At 42.1% G+C, this 23,298-nt stretch overlaps 1 protein-coding gene across 2 annotated transcripts in view; it reads left to right on the forward strand.

Moving 5' to 3' along the window:
* Positions 1–18,987, forward strand: part of LOC143152880 (ankyrin repeat and SAM domain-containing protein 1A) — a 120,161-nt gene extending 101,174 nt beyond the window's left edge. For both annotated transcript variants that reach the window (XM_076323469.1, XM_076323471.1), the window contains 4 exons: positions 5,979–6,290; positions 7,834–7,992; positions 8,723–8,860; positions 11,790–18,987. In XM_076323469.1, the coding sequence (XP_076179584.1) occupies positions 5,979–6,290; positions 7,834–7,992; positions 8,723–8,860; positions 11,790–12,416 (1,236 nt within the window). In that variant the 3' untranslated portion in view covers positions 12,417–18,987. The remainder of the gene's footprint in view (positions 1–5,978; positions 6,291–7,833; positions 7,993–8,722; positions 8,861–11,789) is intronic.
* The last annotated feature ends 4,311 nt before the right edge of the window (positions 18,988–23,298 follow it).

The raw sequence follows: 23,298 nt of genomic DNA on the forward strand, positions 1-23,298 counted from the left end.
CGGCCCATTGAACTGTTCAGGTCTTTGAGAGGCTTTTGTCGAAATTTAATACTTGAAAACGATCGTTGGTTCGCGCAACGGAATACAGTAAAATTTCCTAGACAGTTTTACAAAGCGTATTGGAGAATCTGTGGTTCGAGTTTCACGTGTCATCTCGTATGGAGCTAACGTCCCCACTTCAATGCGCGTTATGTCGTGCTTCGCGCAACATAGAGCCAATCTAGGAGAATCTTAAACGTATGCGACTATATCGGATACCTGCTCGCAACACCGAGATAGAAGGATGTTCGAAACAGTTTTACCGAGACGGAATATTTCCCGTGGGTAAAAATCCTTTTGCATCGTGCATTGCACCTTGTCGCTTCGCGTCAAAGGGGTTTTCCGAAAGTGGCCTTAGGCTACATCGGGCCGATAATGTTGGATATTGCCTCGCAGCGGCAAAGAGGAATACACGACCGATGCTCTGATCAGTTTTAGAGCGACGGAATCCTCTGTTCGTTGTAAATCAACCTGTAACCGCGAATAACGAATCTGTGTCGTCTAATATCGTACCGTGTTTCTAGACGCGTTCAATTTTAGTTCATGCTGCCGTTAGCATGGAAGGGGACACGTCTAACCGTCAGACACACCTCGAGAGAGCGAAAGAAGAGGGGTTCCAACGTGAAACGATTAAACCACGGACTGTAAAGGGTTAACGACGTTCGTCGCGATCGTCATCCCGCTTGGCACTCTGCTCTCTGTACTTCAAACGTTCAACCCTTGTCGCTAAATATGGAATCCCGTGTTTCCCACAACACGTTTAGCTTCTCTTGATCTAGCGCCAGCGTAGAGTATTTAAAAAAAGAAAAAAAAAAAATGATTTTAATTAGAGCATTACAAAGTGTCGGGTTAACGACATTAGTCGCGATGGCTATCCCACTTGGCACTCTTCTCTCTGTAGTTCAGACATTCCACTCTTGTTGCTATATATAAATTTCTAATTCCTACATCAACGCGTTTACTTTCACGAGATCTACGCTAACGTAGAATATTTTCGGTATTTCAAATATTCAACACTTGTCGCTGAACATGGAATCTCTGGGTCCTGTACCGACGCGTTTAGCTTCTACCGATCCGACGTCAATGTGAAATATTCGAAAATGCGATTTAACTTCATCGCGATAGATACACTCTTCTCTCTGTACTTCAAACATTCAATCCTCGGCGCTAAATATAGAATCTCTAGTTCTTACATCAACGCGGTTAGCTTCTCCCGATCTATCCCCAATATAGAATATTCTAAAAAGTGGTCTTAACCAGGGCACGAGCAACTGTCAGACTTACGTTCGATTATCAAACTATGAGATCTTGATCTGTAAGGACGTACATCACGATCGTCGTCCAGCTTGACACTATTCTCTTTCTATAATACTTCAAAAGTTCACGTCTCTATTGCTAAATATGAAATCTCCGATTCCTATATGTACACGTTGAACATTTCCTGACCAAAACTTAATATCACAATCATCATCTAGCTTGACACTCTTCTCTTTCTATAATACTTCAAAAGTTCACGTCTCTATCGTTAAATATGGAATCTCCAATTTCTACATCAACGGGCTGAACATTTCCTGACCAAAACCTAGCATTATGATCATCATCCAGCTTGATACTCTTCTTTTTGTATAATACTTTAAACATTCACATATCTATTGCTAAATATGGAATCTCCAATTCCTACATCAACACGCTAAACATTTCCCAACCAAAACCAAACATCACGATCATCACGATTATCATCCAACTTGACACTCTTCTCTTTTTATAATACTTCAAAAGTTCACGTCTCTATCGCTAAATATGGAATCTCCAATTCCTACATATACACGTTGAACATTTCCTGACCAAAATTTAATATCACAATCGTCATCCAGCTTAACACTCTTCTCTTTCTATAATACTTCAAAAGTTCACGCCTCTATCGCTAAATATGGAATCTCCAATTCCTACATCAACACGCTGAACATTTCCCGACCAAAACCTCCCGTACAATATTCCAAAAAAAAAAGAAAAAAGAAAAAACAAGCTCAGAGTATCCCAAAGTACCAGACACCTCTTCCAAGTGCAAGGGGATAAAGTGCACGTGCAATCCCGACACCGAAGCGACGAAACCACATCGACTGTGAAGGGTTAACGACGTACGTCACGATCGTCATCCGGCGTGACAATTCCTCACCCCCGTCGATTCTCTCACCTGTGAGCCAGAGGAGAAGGGGTGGGACGCGTCACATCGCGAAGATCGTGTTTTAAGAGAGCGAACGCAAAAAAACATACACACATACACACTCGCACTGAGTAACAGAGAGGGTGAGTGGAGGTGGGGTTGGTAGCGGATGCAACAATCCTGTTAAGAATTGCCGTGAACGGTTCACCGGGGTGTCTGACAAGGGCCGAGCACTTGGGCAAAAGAGGGTGGAACGAGCTTCCGAGGGGTGGCTGCGACACGGCAAGCTCGATCGCTTCCGACGGCTTTCAACCGATCGCGTCATAATGTAAATATCGTGGCTAATTGGAGAGCCGTTATTGTAACGCGCGCGCGCGGGCGCGGGCGCGGGCACGCTCACTTGTTCCCCCACCTCCACTCTCCTCCACTCTCCTCCACTCTTCTCGCATCGTGCATCAGCTTACCTGTGCGATGCGCGTACAACGGCGCAGCCTGTACGTACCGGGTGGTACGCGACACTCGAGAAAGCTTTCAGCCTGATCGCTCGAGCGGACGCTAATGGTTTTTGTTCGGGCGCCTCGAGCGCGATACGTGCATCCGTTAACGAGCTACTCCGTTACCTCGTCCCGCTCGTCTTTTCGGCGCTGCCTCCCTTAATTAGCTAATTAAATTCGATTAATGGCCGCCCGGTCGACGCGCACACGTCCAAATCGCTCTTTTTGTTCCTCCGTTTCTCTGGTCCTTACGTCCATTCTTTCCCCGTAATCGAATTTCACGACTCGCGGTCCGATTGTCGCGCGACGCCCCACCTATGCCCCCCTCGTTCTACCTATCCAGCCCCCCGTTTTCGTCTGCGTTGGATCGAGCCGGGAACGCGTTAGCCTCGCGTCAACCGGGAGCAGAGTTTCGATGATTTCGCGCCGAGCGAGCTCGTAGTTTTTGCAATTGCTCCGAGACACGATCCGATAGCGGATTGAACGTTCACAGGAGGTTATGTTAACACGGGGAGAGGATTGTGTCACGTGTACTCGTTTTTCGACGAAGTATAGTTTCGGGAGTAGAAATGGGCGGAACGTTTGTCCGGGTAGAACTTGTCGAGTCGTGAATAAAAGATACAGGAATTTATGTGTGTTACACGTGGAATGAAAGTAAAATTTGAATCGGATAATCCGATAATGGTAGAATAAACGTCCAATAAGTCGGTATAGATTTATTTTATTCTTTCATCGAGAATCAAATTTTATTCCATTCTTGAGAGAAGAATGCTTGCAAGTAGCCTATGTACCATGGAGGCTTATCGAAAGTTTGCCCGCTGGTTTCTCGGTTGATTCACCGAAGATCGATAAAGTTGGTCGACGATCGTCGTGGATAAATCTCCGATGAACCCTCGAACGTACATGGCAACGTAGAAAACGTAGACGATACAAAATTTCGTAATTACAAATATCAGAATACTTTGGCAAACCGCACGAGGAACTATGAGCAAAGATTTAAGAATTGTAGGTTATGTAATCACGGAAGTGACGTGACACTTACCTGTATTCTATAATCACTACTCGACACGAAATCCAATGATTACAGAAATCGAATATTTGGCAAGCCTAGACGGACAAGCTCGCGTATAAAAATAAGAGGTTATGTTACCACGCGAAGTGACACTAGTAGGTATCCTATAAAACGGTGTTACACGATACAAAGTCTCGTAATTGTACCCGATCGTAATATTCGGCAATCGGTAAGGAATACAACACGAAAAGGTATAATCGAACTTTTAAAAGTTATAGGTTATGTGACCACGAAAGGAAATGACGCAACATTCACCACTCTGCGCACCTTCTAAACATTGTATACGGTACAATATTTCATAATTGTAGAGGTTCCACAGCACGGTGAATGTATTAGCAAGGATACAAAGATTAGAGGTTATACGACCCCCATGAAACGACGCGGTGCCATTAATGCGTATCTTATTAGCGCCTTTATGGTTTCCACGCGCGACGATAGCGACGCGTTTCCGCCTTTAATCTCCGAATTTCGTATCGTCGCGCTCGTCTCTCTCTCTTTTACTCTCGTTGAAAATTGCCGTCTCTCTTTTTTTTTCCTTCTTTTTTTTTTTCGCCCGTCTCTTTGTTTTTTACGCTACTCGTTCCCCGGGGAACCGTGGCACGATACAAATTATACAGGGAAGCCAGATGTAACAAACGATTCGCGGCGTGTAATCCGAATTCGAGCGATACGCTCGCGTGGTTTGAATCCGGTTTGATCGTAATTCCCGGACCGCCGTGAAACGGCCGCGCGTTTCAGCCGGAGAGATTGCAAAAAGTTTCCTTTTTTCGGGCCGGGTCGGGGTGGCAATTCGAAACGCGACGCTTTTACGTGTGTAATTGTACGTTGTGTAACGCGAGCCGGATTTTCGAGCGTGGCTTTGCAACGCTTCGCGAAAATTTTGCGCAGCCGGGAGGGATGGATGGTTTTCTCCTCTCTTTTTTTCCGGTTTTTTTTTCTTCCGTTTTTTTCTCTTTTTTTTTTTGTTTCTGTTTTGTTCACCAACGCATCGGGAATCCGTCGCCCCGAAACTGGTACAACGTAACGTCATCTGGTTCACCGAAATGGTGGAATATAAAAAAATGTTTCTTTTTGTCGGTCGCTGGTTCGCGAGCCCATCGGAAGGTTTTTGCATTTGATAAAAATCGGTGGGTGCGTTTTTTTTTTTCACGTTTTTTTTTTTTTCGCGTGGAAGAGTATTCGATCGTGACGAGGAACCTTGCTTTCAGCGATTCTGACAATTTCATTTCGGACCGTTATGTAAAAATGAAAACGACGCGAGAGTCGTGTTTTATCATTCGTTAATTACCGAACATTATTGTCTCCCTCGAAATCGATTGTTGTCTTCCATACGTTGCGTTTCGGAATACTTTGTTCGGTGGGGAAAAAATGTTAAAAGACGAAGAAAAAAAATCTGCGTTACGGACAGTTGTTCGCAATGTTAATACACATTTGTACACGCGTGCAACGTTCAAGCAATCGATCGAATTGCGTGTAAATGTTTATAATTAAATTTCCCGATGATGTAACACGACACATTCTCGCAAGATCAATAGTCGTCGTGGATCGATATTAATTAGAATTTCAGTTTACATTGCACGGAACGATTGCAAAAATAATCCAAGAAAAATGCACTCCTACGATGATCGATTTGTTAAACAATATAAATGAACTTTAAATTCTTCACTTTAATTACATTACTCCTACTCCCGAATTGTATCCTCTACTTCGAAAAACACTGCTATCAAATAGATAGAAATACACACTCCTACAGTTGTTAAACTCCTACGATCCTATCGATACACACAGTGCGTAAATTATCCACATTAACAATTTTCTTTCCCACTACCCTTCCCCTACTTTAGAAAACACCACTCCAAGACATTACAAGTACCTATACCCGTGATTCTCCAAAAGAGCGTAAAAAAAGAATGTATTCCTACGAGGCTCTCTTATCGAATATTCTTGAATAACAAAAATTTAATTTTTCATCATTGTTTTAAAATAGTGAAATCAATCATATATTATTTATCACATATTGGTCACATATTGTACATGTTATGGCACGAATCAGTTTCCTCCCCACCCTTCGTAGAAACGGTACGTTATACGAGCGCGTGGGTCAAGAAAGACCCGAGCCGTCAACCAATCGAAGCTAAAGAATCCACGAAAATTTCGTGACCGTTGAAACGATCGCTCCTCAAGCTTTCGTACGCTCTCGTTTCCGCAGAAGACGAATATCCAGCAGCTGAAGGAGGAGATACGTGAAAAACTGCCGGAAACTACGGCGGAGGGTAATACCGGGACACCGATAACCGGGACGAATTCGACAGCCACGGGTACATTAAGGCATCGCAAAAACAGACCGGCCCCTCAGCCACCCCAGCGACCCAGTTCGCATAATGGAGCGATCACGGCACCGGAACAACTCGAGATCAGGGCACCGTCGGAGTTGCTGTTCGGTGTGCCATCCACCCTAAAGACGCAATGGAGGCACCAGCCGAAAGCTCTGCTCACCGGATGCGTCACGTACGTCGCCAACGTAAGTCTAATTGTTTTTGGTTGGTCCTTTCTTACGATTCCTTGACCAGTTTGCTGTCTGTCGTCGATGCTGTGACGTGGAACGTGTCCGCAAATGTAGCTTTGGTCCGAGTTTGAGCACTTATCGCAAAGGTGCGTCTCTGTCAATGTTTGCGAGCTGTTAGTCAACAGCATCGAATTTCAATTTTCTAGCGTATCTTTTCGTATTACGCGAATTATTAGAATTATTTTGTAATACTTGGTTATACGAGACGCGTTCACTGGACAATGGTTCGCGAATGTTTCATGACACGGATCTTTTCGTAAGAAACTATCTCGAGAAACTGATACACGAGCAAGTAACATTGTCGATGAACCGTGGACATGTTTCTTCGAGAAGTGTTCACGAAAGGATTAGGTAGTGATCGTAAAAAATTTGCGAGCTGCTTTTGTACACTGCGAACAATGTTCACGAACTGCTTACTGGTGTATGATTAGCTTAAGATGTCCAGGGCTCATCTAACTCGATAGATTTTTTCGTAACCAGTGTGAAAGTCAAATGTTTTTTCAGAGTGGATAATAATGGATTTCGAAGGTACTCAAGTGGACGGCATTTGTTTTTTGTGTCTCTTCTTTTTACGTGGATTTTCAAGGTCACCTTCAATTTTCTCCACGCACAATTTTGGAATGTTTGTTTTCAATCCTCGTTGTTCAATTCTTTTAATTCGTCTCGACACTTAACAAATGTTTGGCAAGAGAGATTGTTAAAAATTGAAAGTTGGACACGAAAGAGTGGAAAGTATCTGTGAAAATTTACCTAAAAAAGAGACGTACGCAAAGTCAAACGCTCTCACCACGAGGGATCCTAGAAATCGTATCGTGATGTAAAATATTTTTACTTTCAAAAACTAGTGACTTGAACAATGAACTCTCGTCTTTTATCCGTCCTTCTTAACCAGACTTTGACGCGCGTAATTTTGTCGGACTAAAATACTCGCAAAAGAAGACAGTGTTCCCGATATAAGCGGACGGTTACACGAGATAAAAGGGAAACTGTAATCGCACCCATGTAATTGTACTCCGTAATTGTGCCCTCGCTTTAATGTATTACACGGTTCTTGAATAACGAGTACGCTCGTGATGTCAGCCAGATAGTCGTGACAGTGCCTCAAGGTGAAGGCTATTATCATAATCGTCGCGTGGGTGTAACTAATAACACAATTCATTCGGAACGTTGCCTCTCGTAAAGCGAGTCTTAACGCAACGAAGAAACATTTAACGCTTTCTTCCCCCGTGGAATTACATTGTTCGGTTTAATAATTGCATACTTCCTTGACCACACGGTGCTATAAACGTTGCACAATGGCCCCGTGATAATTTACGATACGCGCGTGAAACTTCTATCGTGTTTATTATTCCGCGATAATGGCCGGCATTGAACGCTCGGTTAGATATCATTCGAATCGAAGCTTTCGAGAACGTTTCGACCGAATGTTTCGTCTCGCGTGGTGAATCCCGTGAAAGGTTTCATTTTTGTTTCTTTCTTTTGTTCTAAATACGCACAGTATCTGGGCTCCACCGTTGTGAAGGAATTACGCGGCACCGAGTCAACGAAGAAGTCCATACAGAAGCTGAAGAGAACGGGTCGCGAGCCCAGGGTCACCCCTGATATTACATTGGCAATCTCTTATCGCGGTGTTCGTTTCCTGAACACAGTAACCAATGTAAGATTACATCCATGAATCGATGTTACCGACTTGTTAATCCTTTATGAGCACCGCAGCTCGTACGTTTGTCGATGTTTCTTCGTTTGTTCGAATTTCGTTACAGTGGTTTATTACCCTCATGCGTCACGTTACTATTGATCGTGGTAGTAGTTCGGTTTACTATTTATCAATATCACCGGTGGAATATTTATCAATACTACCGATAAAATATTTATCAATCGGTAGAATACATATTTATCAACAGTACCGAGAGAATATTTATCAACAGTACCGAGAGAATATTTATCAACATCACCGATAGGATATTTATCGATATTACCTATAGAATAATTATTTACGATTTAAATTCCATTGCCGGGATTAAAGTGTTAACCACGCTGTTGGTAACCAAGCAGATCCATTGCTCAAAATAATTCGAGTTCGATGTAAAATTTTAACGATAAGAATATTGATGTTCAATGAGTCAATATTTAACATAAGTAGTACGTTGAAGAATTTCGAGTCGAGTATATATAAATATCGTGTGTGTTGTTCAACGATGAAATTCTGCAATTATTTTGAACAATGCAGTGAATCGTCAGCGAGGAATATTTTTGTTACTTTCATTTTCTGGTAAAACATCGAATCGGTGCATACAAATTAAGCGGTGTAAAGGATTAACATCGATATACTTGATATGCTTATCGTGTCTACATACATTTGCATTGGAAATCATGCAAATCGATAGGAGCCGATTTGCGAGCACGAGATTCGCAACATTCACTGCGCCTGCCAGGATGCCGACGATCTTACCCATTTTGCGTACATCACCAAGGACCACGCCAGTCGTACACATTTCTGTCACGTCTTTTGCGTGCCAACAATGGTGAGTCAATTTTTATCGAACATTCGCGTTCGTGAAATCGATCTACAGAAATTCGTTGGTAAAAAAAAGTCGTGTTCCTCGTTATATCGATCTTATATAAATCTATTGTAACGTGTTCGACCGAAAATTCGGTTCTCTTCGATGTATTAAAAAATACAGCGAGTTTTGCAGATTAATATAACGACCAATGCGAATATTTGCCAAGAAGGAATTATTTCAATTTTTTAACCAAGTCTGTCCGTAAAATCACTCCATTCTCTGGTGGTATGGTTTTCAACGTAATATTAAGTATTGGATTAGTCTATTTTTTTTTTTTTTTTTGTTACGAATTGTTTAAAAAAAATGGAGTGTTTTGAGTGCTTTAAAGAGAAAGTAAGGTAATGATTTTAGATGGACAGTATATATTCGGAAGAATTTAATCCAGGAAAAAATGAGAAAATGGTTGTACAGTGTACGCATAGATGATTGCACTTGTGGAGGATGTATTGTTCTAGAAATTTACAGAGTTGAATTTTCTTCTGTACTATATGTTTTTCTAGAGTAGAACCTCGATAATTGCATTACAGCTTCGTTCGTTACATTGTGTTGACACGTGGAAGAAATGGTCGCTTAACGAGTGAAGTTGAAGGTAGAAGTAACAGGTAGTAGTACCCAAGCAGTGTTTCTCAAACTGTGGTTTGCGAACTTATCGGTAGATGGTAGTGAGCTTCCGGAAGAAATTACTGAAATAAAAAGAATTCTTCTCGTAGTATATCATTCTTATGGGAAACGCTATTGAAAAGATTTCTGTTATCGATAATAGAAATACGAAAAAAGAAAATTTGAAATATCCATAACTGTATACTTCCGTCAACATTGTATTGTACTTCTAACATATGTATTCCTTTTCATTCTGTTTTTATCAAAAAGAATAAGAAAAAAAAAAACAAATTTTATTAAACGTTTCATAACTTTGAAAATTAAATAATCAGGATTTCTCAAAAATACTATCCAGTAATAAATGTTAATTTTTCTAAATTTTAACTTTAAATCAATCTAAACAAGAATCGCTCAAGAACGATACTTTTTTCAAATTTATTTACACAGTTTCTGTACACTGAAATGAAACTTTACCGTATAAAAATGTTTAAACACGAATACATTTCGTTGAAAAACAGTGTTAAAATATACTGGAAAAATAATAATTTAATTCTACTTTAGGGAGTATTACTATCCAGTAATAAATATTAATTTTCCTAAATTTTAACTTTCAATCAATCTAAAGAAGAATCGCTCAAGGACCATACTTTTTTCAAATTTATTCACACAGTTTCGGTACACTGAAATGAAACTTTACCGTATAAAAATGTTTAAACACGAATACATTTCGTTGAGAAACAGTGTTAAAATATACTGGAAAAATAATAATTTGATTCTACTTTAGGGAGTCCGTTAAAAGTTTGTCTTTATCGCCCACGGGAAGACGAAGTTTGAGGAACACTGAACTATAGGTACCGCTCTACGCTGAGGCGCTCGCCTCTGAGAGGTACCACGAGGTAAGGGGATTGTTTCTCCCCATTGCTTGTGGGTTGCGTTGCAGCAACAATGTAAACACGCTCGGCCTCTGGTGACGTTTGTGTACGCCTGGATTAGTAACCTATTAGCGCGCGTTTGCGAGACAAGGTGGTGCACCGACTAATAGATGATGGTTTCCGTAGACCTCGCTCACAGTTAGTCGTCAACGAAGACGATCCTGGGTGCTAACGAGTAAAACCTGCATACCTGCAGTAGCGAGAACAGTGCTGCCCTTAGCATCGGTCCAACAGGGCACTTGTTCCAGGCCCTGCATTTATTACTTTCAAAAAAAAAAAAAAAAAAGAAAAAAAAAACGAACGTAACTGCACTACCCAAGATATCTAAGTTTTTTTAACGTATTTTTAGAAGCACGTTGCTCCTGTGGTAAATTTAAGGTAGGAACTATATCGATAGGATTTAGGTGTGGTCTAAAACGTAGTTTTTTGAAAAATATAAATTTTTGAAGTTTACTGTACGCTGTAGCGGCTTAGAAATTTTTCAAGTATATTGGAATAGGTTCTGCGATCTCTAGGGGCGGCACTGAGTGAGAACGCGCTTTACAAACAAGGTTCCTTCTTATCGAATTACGTTTATCGTTGCAAGAATCTCGACCCTCAACCCGCAATAATAGAGGTTTTCTACAGGGTGTTCGGTACTTTTTGGACTTACTTCAGTAGTCGATTGTATACCCCATACCGAATGAAGAGTTTATGCAAACATATTCTGCAAACATCTATTCTATTCGTCCTTGTATATAAATACAACCAATTTTGTTATCCAATTATCTTTACAGAAGACGTTCAAAATAATCATTTTGCACTTCCAAGTAAGCTTACAGTCGCCTTTTCTTAATCTAATTATTCCTTCGATGGTTTCTATGGTTTCCAAAATTCCTTGGAAACATTGTTGCACTCAAAATTATAGTATTTCATAATTTTCTCAAGTGTTGTGCACACAACAACTCTTAAGTCTTTCTTTCCCCACTAAAGAAAGGAAGTAACAGTCTGTTTAGAAAGTTTCTTATATTTCACAAACTACACGAACTATTTTCATCGTTTTCGGGTGTACTACTCTTGAAGCGAGCCTCACAAATTACACGTCATTGTGTACAAATACCCTCGCCCAAAAAATCCCTCCCAATATGACTTCACCCCGCATAAATGTCAAGTATCCCCACGAGTAAGAAAAGAGAGTCTCGCTTGCAAAAATTTTCCATATCTCTGTTTTCATTGCGTTCAAGTATATGGTAAGACTCGTAAGCGGATTCCAAAACTTACGGTGCACCCTCTAGATTACCCCCACCCTCGAAAGAGTGTCTCCCACTCGCGTAACCTCGCCCCGCATAAGTGTACGAAGCGAGGCTCGCCTGTTCCAGGACCAAGCGACCGAGGTGATCCTGACACTGGGCCAAGCGTTCGAGGTGGCCTACCAGATGGCGCTGAGGGACAAGCTCGGCGGTCACACGGTCCGATCGCAGTCGGCCAATCAACTGACAGCTTTCGCGATGAAATCAGGGGCCACGACCGCGACAACGAAGATGTCCGTGTCGCCCGATTCCGCACCGGACGTGAATCGCGGGGATCACGATCATCCACCGGTGTCGGTACAGATCGTGAACTCGTCGTGCCCGAACACGAAACCTAAACCGCGTTCGAAATCGTCGGTACCCGCACCGATCGTTCATACCACGGTCCTCAGTCCACCGTTGGACACGAACTCGAACTCCAGCTCGGGTTCAAGCACCACCGCGAACTGTACCTCGAGCTCGAACCCGGTTACAAGTCCCAGCGTGAACTCGGTCAGCAGTTCGAACTCGAACACCAGCGCGAACCCAACAGCGAAACCTTTGGTAACCCACGGACGGTCCCATTCGGTGAACGACATCAAACTGAACGGTAACCAGCTGAAGTTGGCCCCGGTGCCCGTAGACGATATCGGTATAGGCGTGAAGGACATGAAACCGGGATCCCGTGCACCGATCGCCCTGTCCGAGGAACTCTAGACGTCCCGGGTTTTCTCGTAGCTCCGTGGATGTTGTCCAGGGTTCTAGGGAGAGCGTTTTTTTCTCGGGATGGGTCTGGTCGACCTATCGCGACAGACAGTTGTCGCCCATTCGGGCGATCGTCGTTGGATCGCGCACGATCCCCGCGTGGCGGGCCGGAGTCGAGCTTCGCGACGAGGATCTCTCCGATGATGCGCGTTGGAAGACGCGCGATAGACCGGTGACGATCGCAGACGGGTTTCGGAGGACATTGTTCTCGATTCACCGACACTTTTGCGGAACAATCGCGAAGAGAACGCGCGATACGCCGTACGGTATCGCGTTAACGAACGCGGGAAACAGATCGGTCGGTTCGGAGTACCGTGGGCGTTCAACGTTCGTTTCGTCGCTAATATGGGAGTATTCGAATAGATATTCGAAACCTCGCGGAGACTCTGAGAGTCCACCGAGATGGTCGAGTTGAACTCGAACATTGCCTCCGAAGGCACGGCTGCGAGAATTTAGGATTAATCCACGTGAACGTCGCGCGCAATAGGAGGGGGAGCACCGATCACGTGCACCCCTCGTGTGTCTTTTTATCTCTCGAACTTTTGTAGTAGCGTTATGCACGGTATGATAGGAAGAGAGAAAGAGAGAGAGAGAAAGAGAGAGAGAGAGAGAGAGAGAGAGAAAGCGTGGCGCGGTTTGTACGATTACTTTTTACCCCAATCGAGGAGGAGGGGGCGAGTCACGGAGGTGGTGCCTCGCGACTGCTCAGGTAAGTGGACGATCGTCGAATTACTTTGCCAAAATCCGCACTTCCGGGACCCGCGTATCAGCGACCATTTTGAATAACGCCGGCGCCGTGATTCTCCGCGTCGAGGGCATTAACAGAGCCGTGGTTTAGGACTCGTCCGATCGGCAAACGAGCGCTCACCTTTTACACGTTTTAAACACGCGCGCGGCCAGCGAGAGGGAACGATACCTGGGAACAACGAACTCGAAACGAACTTTGATATTTAAATACACCCGCAACCGCGGTGCTCCGTTTATCACTGGATCGCTATGTCCGGATCGATGTACATTCGATCGGTATCGCGGTCAACGATCACTCTTCTTAGTTTCTTTCTCGGGATTTCAAGAATAATTCTCTTTGGACACGTTTTCGTTACCACGGATACTTTCCAGGGCGTTGAATACACGAGTTTCAGAGTGTAGGGTAGATCGACCTTGGAGTGACGTAGGAAAGATTCTTAAAGTTTGACACTGTTTGGAAATATTTGTCGGTGTAGTCTTTTCACCGGTAGCTCCATTTTTAAGAAAATTTGGAAAAAGAATTTCGCCCGAGCGTATTCGAAAATAATTGAAAACGCAAAGGAATAATTTACACAGTGTACTTAGAAGTGAACAGATTCGAATAATATAATACACGAATTTTCTACTTTCTTTCTTCGTTCAAGGTTACCCCAAGGTTAGAATCCACGCGTTAAAATTCAAGTTCGAATGGTGATTGTCCATGGTAATGAAAATACGTCGCGTCGAAGAAACGTCGACGACCTCGAGGGGTCGTTGGTTAAAAGAGACACGAGAGGTTAAGATGGCGCCGAGAAACGGAGCACCCGGTGTGCGAAAAATGGCGCTGTTTCGCGCGAACGTTCTCGCCGCAAGATGCGCGCGATCATCACGAACAGTATTACTCGACTAAAATAGAGCTCCTCGACACAGTAGATATTTTCTAGTTTTACGCAAGATGTTTTGTCGGTACGGAAGAGTGACGAACGTTACATCGATGTCTCGCCTAAAGTAATTACGAAACAGAGCACAGCGAAACGGGAAAGAAAAAAAGGGAAACGAGAGTAGCGAACGAAAAAGGAACGAAAGAAAAGGAACTACGAGGAGAAGAAGACTCAAGGACGGGACATCATCCCCCCGTTTATGGCTGACGAGGGCCGTTCGCGCGAAAGGAGAAACGGGGGAAAAAATTAAAGAGAAAAACACACGCGCGCATTCCCCGCGGAACGGAACGTCGTCACGGGCGAGCTGACAAATTCCAGAATGCTCAATTTTGCTCCCGTAAATAAATACATAATTGTTAACGACTGATGAGACTCCGAGGCTAAATTGTTTTCACCGTGTTCGTGGGACACCGAAACGGTCCGACGGTTCACGGTCGATTCGTTTCTTCCACGATCGATTCCACCCTCGTTCGAGTCGCCACCGTTTTTTCGACGTTTCATCACCCCAAGACTGACAGCCCTTATCTCGTTTTTGTATTCCACGTTTTAGCGTTACGTATAGAGAACTTACACAGTTGTATCGATACGTACACTCGCTCATACACACGCACACGTACAAACACGTACATACATACACACATAGACACACACGTGCACAGAAATACGTACACTCGCTCGTACACAGTTGTATCGTTACAAAAAGAAGGGAACGGAGAGAGGGAGCTCCGTTAGTTAGCGTATTTATTCGAGCGCTAATTCGACGAACCTCGCGATTAGAAAACGAAACTATACCACGAAGCGGTACCAAATATCTATCTAATATACATATACGTATAAATATATGTATATACATACATACATATATATATATTTAAATACTCTATGGAGTCTGTTCGAGGGCTCCTATTATCGTAAGGATTATCGAGTCGATATCGCGAGAGAACGAACTAAGGTAGTCCACATCGTGCTGATTAGCTCCGATTCAGGTTGACCGTGTCGTAGTAGTATCGTCGAACAACGCGTAGACATCGTACGTAGCTCCGTTCATCGAGAAATGGGGGGACAGGCCTAACGACCGCGTAGATATCGAAACTGTAGTGATATACTCGAGCGTGTGATCGCCCAATTGCTACACACGACCGTCGAAGGGGACGAACAAGAAGAAAAAGAAGAATAAAAAGAAGAAGAAGAAGAAATAGAAGAAGAAGCGCGGTAAGATTGGTATTGTTGGTGCCATTCGAAACGGTACCCTGTACGCGCGTCAGCGCTCCGTAGCGAAACCAAAGATTGCATGTATGTATATAAATACGCGCGATATTAATCGAGCGAGAGGACGAGAGATGGCTCGAAAACAGGAATGGAGGACAAGGTGTGCAACACCGCGAGTGATACGGAAAAAATGAGAGAGAGAGAGAGAGAAAGAACGAGCGAGTGAGACAGAGCGAGCAGAAGGTACGGGAGACGAGCGGAACACGAGATACTGCCAAATAACACACCAACATTACCCAGGCGTCGCTACGCGTACACACACTTTGTATTTATCACGTTTACAACAAGTAGGGATAGTTATCTATACAGGATTAAGCGCGTCAGGGTGTACCGGAATGGTGTACGTCGTACGTGATACGGTCATTTCAACCGCGGTGTGTAATTAAATGTGTACTCTATGCGCACCGTCGTTGTACTAGCGCGGCGCAGCTATCGTAGATACGTAGTTTGAATTAGGCAGCAGCATGTTTTCCTCGATGTGTCAGTAAATACGAGCTAAGGAAATTACTGGTCCGACGCGAGGGGCCGGTCGAAAGACGACGACGCGCGCAACCGAGCGGAGCCTGGGGTTGCTCGTTGCCGGGCTCTCGTGCCACTGGATCCTTGGTCGGTATTGTTGCTCGATCGATGTATCGATTCTCCGCGATACATCGGTCCCATCGATACATCGATCGATCGTACCTTACCAGAACCGAAATGGCGCGTGTAGAAGCAGTCAAGGGAACGAGAGAAACGGTTTTGGACGATGTCACGGCATTAGCGATTATATGGGAGTACGAACGGTGTAGGTACTTTTTCGAGCGCTTTGGTAAACTCGATCTTTCGATACCTCGGCGCTTCCAGCGTCTCGGTACTCTTCGTGCTTCGGTACCTCGAGCGTTTCGGTACTTTTTGTATCTTTGGTACCTCGAACGCTTCGACGGTTCGGTACCTCGAGTGTCTCGGAACTTTGGTACCCGAGTACCTCGGTACTTTGATACTCGTTGTTTCGGTACTTCGACACTTCCGTTGCCTCGGGGTGCATTTTGTACTTCGGTACCTCGAGCGCTTCGATACTTTTTGTACTTTGGTACCACGAGCGCTTCGATACTTTTTGTACTTTGGTACTTCGAGTGCTTCGGTACTTTAGGTACTCGGTGCATCAGCGATACGGTAATTTGAATATTTCAAATACTTCGGAACTTTTCATTCTCCGGTACTCCGATACTTCCAGCCCTTTGGTACCCTCAGCGCTTGGTGTACACCAGTGCTGCGGTACTTTCAACGATACAATACCTCGAACTTTTACTATTTCGGTAATTCAATACTTCCAGCGTTTCGACATTGTCTGTACCTTGGTACTTCGAACGTTTCGATACCTCGGAACTTTCAGCGCTTTGCTACTTTAATACTCTGAGGGCTTTGGTACTCCAGCACTTTTCAGTATTTTTAATACATCAGCACAATAACACTTTAATACTTTTAGCGATCCGGTATGTTAGTGGTATCGGTACTTTCGGAACTTTTAGTCTTTTGGCTCGATACTAAGTAATTCGTAATTTATTACGAATTAATGGTAATACGATAGCGATACCGTTTAAAATGCCAAAATTTAACGCACATTAATGATACATTTTGCCGGACCAATGTTCGAACTTTGGCGAAGGAATGTAAAGGAAGTATAAAAAAGTATTCGTCGTAGAATTCTTAGCAAAAATGTACCAAAACGTTTGTTCGTAGATCCACGTTGCCACAAATTTCCTCTTTTCCTAAGCCAACAATATACAGGGTGGCTCTAAACGTTCGAATGGGTTGTAGCTCTTGTCTCTGATCTAGCGAAGTAATTTCTGGAGGACAATGTTGCACGGTTTATTTTACAGTAATTATATTCTTCTTGCCGATACGGTGCACCTTGAAAGTGCAATTGCAATTTTCTTTTTACACCAGTTCTCGTCACTCTGCATGTAACCTAACCTTTGAAATCGAGATATCGAGATATCGCACAATTATTAATTTCACTAACAGAAAGAAAATATTCGATAACAATTTGTCTTAGAGTTCACAGATGTCGACTCAGCAATATATCTAAAAAAAAAAAAAAAAGAAACAAATATTCACTCTTACCAAACGTTTCAATCCCCAAAGCAACAAAGTCCTCCGATAAAAAGGACTTTATGCAAAACGTTTCGTAGAAATACACACTTTTCGATATCCTCGTTCAAACACGCACGCAGAATGACAAGAAGAATCGACTCGTGGCACAAAAAAAAACCATATACCTCCTCTATTCGCAAGAAAAGTTGCAATCGAACTTCAAGAACTCGATGCGTTTCTCCGATGCAGAAAAATCGTAGTTGCAAGCTAGATCTCGTCGATTCGTGCAACATTTTCCTCCCGATCTTAGCTCGGTGAGAAGTTCTGGGCGGCAGCTGGAACCACCCTGTGCTCGCGCGAATTTTTCCCGATGAATTATTGTTTTCTTTTCCCTGCGTCGCTCGCTCGTAGCTCTCGCGACTCGCGACAACCATTTCGTCCGTCAACGAAAACCAGCACGGTTGCACGCGATGCAATCTCGTAAGTGCCAACAACGTAGAGCCCGTTTTATACTCGATACGCTCGTTCGATCCGATTCGAGGATCCGCGATGTCAAATCGTCGAAACATTATCCGTAGGACGCGCACGCGTGTCTCCCGTTTCACTGTAAATATATCGGACAGTTTTTTGGTAGCTTTATTTCGTTTCGCGTATCGTAAAAGCTACCTACGTTTCGACACGTTCGTTTCACGTTCACCGAGCAAGAACGAACGTACGAACGAACGTACGTACCGTGTGTCCCACGCGCGTTAATAATTTATTTCCACGTGTCCCGATTCGCGAACGCGTAATCGCCGCAATACGAAAGAGGCATCTATAGCGTAGCAGTAACGATTAAGTATTTATATATATATGAATAACTACCGAAGTAAACGTAACGTTAGCTGTACACAATATACGATTAAAAGAAACGAGAAAAATGAAAAAAAGATATATACGCACGTACCGCATACACGTAGATCGAATCCGAGTGGTATCGAAATAATGGAGTCTTTCCGGAACAACAGAACCACCTCTGCCAATCGCGCAAAGAAACTCACACACACGGACCAAGCGAAGATAAGGATACACTAAACGAAAATTAAACGGAAAAAAAACATAAAATAAAATGAAATAAAAAAAAGAGACCGAGAAATGAACGACACGACGCCGGTAGATCGTAAACCAGTAGTTGCGCGGAGGAAAGAAATATGGTAGATCGTCGGGGTTAGGGGACGAGCTCTTATCCCCGATGCGCTTCGTTTTTCGTGAGTAGCGACCCACGGTGTTTTCAACGATGACGATTGAACGATACTCGTCTCGTGTACGCGAGAACCGTGGTCTCGAGGTTGTAAATGTAAATAGGTGTATGGTAAAAGAGAAACAAAGAAACAAAAAAAAATATACTTAGAGTGTCCTGCAGCGATCACCGTGAATCAGTTCAGTGGCAACGATACCAAAGAAAAAACGGTCGAGGCAACTTTCCTAATTGTACATTAGACGACTATGTGTGATTAAAGTGACATACTGATTAATTCCTATGGCCTTTGTGTGTTGTTGATTTTTGCGAATCACCTGTGTCTTGAGATCCTTTCGAGGCTTCACGAGTTACGTTGTCTTTACCCGAAGTGTCTGTTCCTGAGCAAATGGACGTTTTTTTCTTTTTCGTTTTTTTTCCCCCTCTTTTTTTTTTGGAGAAGGCGAGAAACCGAGATTTTTTCGCGGTTGTAGATTTTTCGAAAGTTCTTCGCTCCGATCGGTTTAAAAATTTGAGGATTTCCTCGAGAAAGTTAAAAATTTGTATTTTTTTCTCGCGGACGGGTGCACACTATGTTTACCGCGATAAATATTTACCAACGACGATCAGTATATATATATATACACACACACGCGCATATTTACTTGTATACGAAGTCTCAGTGTAAATATTAACAGCTCACTCATCGGACAATCAGACAGCAGCACTTAGAGCGCGTTAAAAATTCAGATAACAGGATTTTATATTCGTTATCGTATTTGCGAGACTTTGTTACTGTTATTATGTCACCACGCACCTTGGCAATAAATTCTAGCGATTATCGTAACTATACTTCGACTATTCTTACGATATCAGTTTATTGTATGAGAAACGATACGTCGTAAGAAAGAAAGAAAATTCTTTTGGAAAATTGTTTCGAGTACAGCTACAGTCGAAGCAGAGAATTATGACCGTTCAAGGTCACTCTGGTATAGCACATCGAATATGCCCGCCCTCTGCTTTACATTGTGTCTCTGCTCGCTATACTAAATATTTGAATACTTTTTAAAATTCAAGTAAAGTAAATTGAGTATTTAAGTATTAAATATTTTTTAAAATTCAAAAAGTAAATTGAGTATTCAAGTATTAAATACTTTTTAAAATTCAAGTAAAGTAAATTGAGTATTCAAGTATTAAATACTTTTTAAAATCCAAGTAAAGTAAATTGAGTATTCAAGTACAAAATACTTTTTAAAATTCAAGTAAAGTAAATTAAGTATTCAAGTATTAAATACTTTTTAAAATCCAAGTAAAGTAAATTGAGCATAGAAGTATTAAATACTTTTTAAAATTCGAAAAGTAAATTGAGTATTGAAGTACAAAATACTTTATAAAATTCAAGTAAATCTAATTGCAGAGAGGTTCGTGCAGGGACCATAAATTTTATGTTATTAATTAAGCGAGAGGCGTTCGAAAAATGTATTGTTTGGACCATAACGAGGAGACGAAGGGAACTGGAGCAGAAAAATTAGAATAGAAGCAAATTGATCGTGATGCGGCATGGTGGGGATAGCCATTCGGTGTCCTCGAGCGGCCAATATTTTCTGCCTCGAGCACACTGTCCTCGGAAACCAAATAATGCACTGATGCATCGATAGTTACAACATTAATGACGCGTCAAAATTTGTTTCGAAAGAAGATTCTTTCCAAACGAAGTTAACACTTTAATAATATACAATTGGTTCTCAATATCTTAATCATCGTACATCAGAATTTTTCAGATCATCTACTCTTCGTTAACGTGTTTCTTTCGTAAAATTCAATCCAAGTGAAGATGTCAAGGTATCCCAATTCCAAGTAGACTCATTCCGCATACTTTTGACTTTGTTTCGTTTCTTTCGATTCGATCACCCGAATATTTTCAAATCTTTTCCTCGAGATCACCATCCCGTATTGTTTCGTACGTATTTGTTCGCGGTTATTGAAATTTTTGTCGGCCGTCGGATTTCGCGAAACTTCGTACGTTCGCGAAGATCGTACAATTCTCGAGCGTGTTCAGCAGAGTGAAATCGCGCCCGTCCTGATTACGCGTGCGTTTCTCCGGGAAATGCGATGTCATTAACGCGACGCTTATCTCAAATCGCATCAATTTGCGAGGTGAACTCGCGTGATCGTTCTCTCGCCTCGGTTTAGAAGCGTTTCTCGTCGTGCGCGAGAAAAACGCTGGTTTCCCGCCAGTCTCGTTAACATTTTCTCGCGCGAGATTCTTCAACTTAATTACGTAAATATCGCTACGTAGTTTCAAATTCACACACGCGATATTATTTCATTGGTTCGTCGACCTTATCGACCACCTACTACGAGATCCATTGTGGAATTCAGATTCTTAAACATCCATATAAATTCTTTAATTGTATCCATCCATTTATCATTTCTTTAATTGTATTTTACATTTCAGGTATCATTTCTCCAATCCACCTTGTGTATCGAAGACACAACGACAAATTTGAAATTCATCTCGGTCGATATTCACGCACAAGTAGTCGTCGTTTACGAATCAACAGCACGATCGTTTGCACAAACGTTTACAAAGTCGTTTGACACACCTGGTCACTGCGAAGTGACACTGTTTTCCTTTGTCTTCCTCCACGAGTCACTTTCACGACGTAGAAAATAAGTTTTCCATCGAAACGAACGAGTCAATTTCACTTCCGTATCCTACGTCGAATGTCTTTCATAATATATAGATTCCTAGGTTGAGAGTGCAGTAGAAACAATTGTGCGAACTGATTCCGGTGGAAGCGTTTCATTTTTTCTATCTCGTCTAGATAATTTCGTGTACAGTAAATCGAATCGATTGAACGCCGCACGTTCAACGATTTACGAATATTCTCACTCTACGCACCTGTAATCTAGCTACAACGTTCTCTTTACGCGATTAGGTAAGATTCGCTCGCGCGTCGATGGATCGGCGGAGATGTTACGTAAGATAATTACTTTTAAATGTCACGGCAATTATCTTTCCCGATCGCTCGTACGGTGAAAGCGCGAAATTCGATTATCGTCGTATAATTGTGTGTCTCGTAATCGATAATTCCGAGCGCTTTCTTTTCGCTGGTCGAGTTACGATAACCGTACGCTCTTTCCGCGAGGAAACCATGTCATACTTACTTTCCTCCGATAAAATCGAAGGAATTATTATTACATCGTCGGTCGCTAACTTGGAAACTTTCCAATTCATTTTCGCGCCATTTTTCCTGTCGTTGGATCATCTCGGTACAGGGTGTCTCGGGAGGAAAAGTGACTTCGTCAGTATGTTTGGTAGGACATTCTGAATAATAAAAAAAAATAGTACACAATATAGGTTATAGTCCACTTGTTTTTTATTTATTACAAAAAATAGATTCTATGTATACGTAATTGGGAGAGAGTAATAGTTTCTTTATGTTTTATGTATTATTTTTATATCGTATTTTTGAATTTTTGAATAATCTTGGAACTATATGCATAGAACAACACGTTGGGACGAAGAACAGTGCAAAACGATTCAACAAGAGTAAAAATTTGCTCTTTTAAATATCTCGAAATATAATTATTGAACTTGTACTGTTCTCCAACTAGTAGATTCAAATCTATTCGAAGGTTTAACGATCTTTACCATTTCGTTATGGTATATTAAAACACTGCTCGCATTTTGCACGATACTCGAATAAACGAAACGACCATTATCTCGAAAATCAACCGATAATGCACATGACCAGAATGACCTACCAAACATACTGATAAACATTTCTTTCTGAAACCTTGTACATACAATGCACTCTTTTTCATAGATTTGATAAACGAAGTTACGAAATATATAAAACGCTAGACATTTATTCATATGGAATTGATTTACCTCGCGAAAAATGTGTAGTGTGTAGGTAGCTCTTGTTTTTTGGACCCTCTCTTTTTACCGCGAGATATCGACGCTTTCATGATCGCGTAAACGTTTTCTCCCAATGTAATGTTCGTTAGCGGATTAAGGAATTTGCGACTTCGATTCTTCAACAGCACCCCAATCGTGAGAATCGTCCATCGACGGTTGTCCATGGACCGTCGATCGTCGCTGCTCGTGCAATCGGTAGCTGATTGCGAGGGGAGCTGATCGTTCGAAAGGCGCGTTTACATTCAACGAACAAATGGAACTAAAAGGGGACAGTTTTGTTACAACGAATGCTTTTGGTAATTAATTTTGAGATAATTTCCCATGTAAAGAGCAGTATTCGTTTTTAGTACCTTGATCCTTAAATGCATAGATCTTTCTTCGAAAATTGCTGATAGAATCGAAGAAAATTATTTTTCTCATTATAATGGACGGGTAGATTAAAATCGACAAAAGTACGTTGCAGAAATATAGACGAGAAACGCATTCTTGATATATAATAATATTTATATAAACGAAGAGAATTTTATTTAGATAATTGTTTACCAGACAGTCGCGTATTCGTTGAAAATTAAAAATTTCATTTCCCCCGCAGTGCAATAATAGAAGATAGATGAAAAATGATTACAATCTTAATCTATTCGAATACACGACTGCTAGACCAAAAAAAGAGATGAAACATAC

The sequence above is a fragment of the Ptiloglossa arizonensis genome, chromosome 11, assembly GCF_051014685.1.
Source record: "Ptiloglossa arizonensis isolate GNS036 chromosome 11, iyPtiAriz1_principal, whole genome shotgun sequence".
Lineage (NCBI taxonomy): Eukaryota > Metazoa > Arthropoda > Insecta > Hymenoptera > Colletidae > Ptiloglossa > Ptiloglossa arizonensis.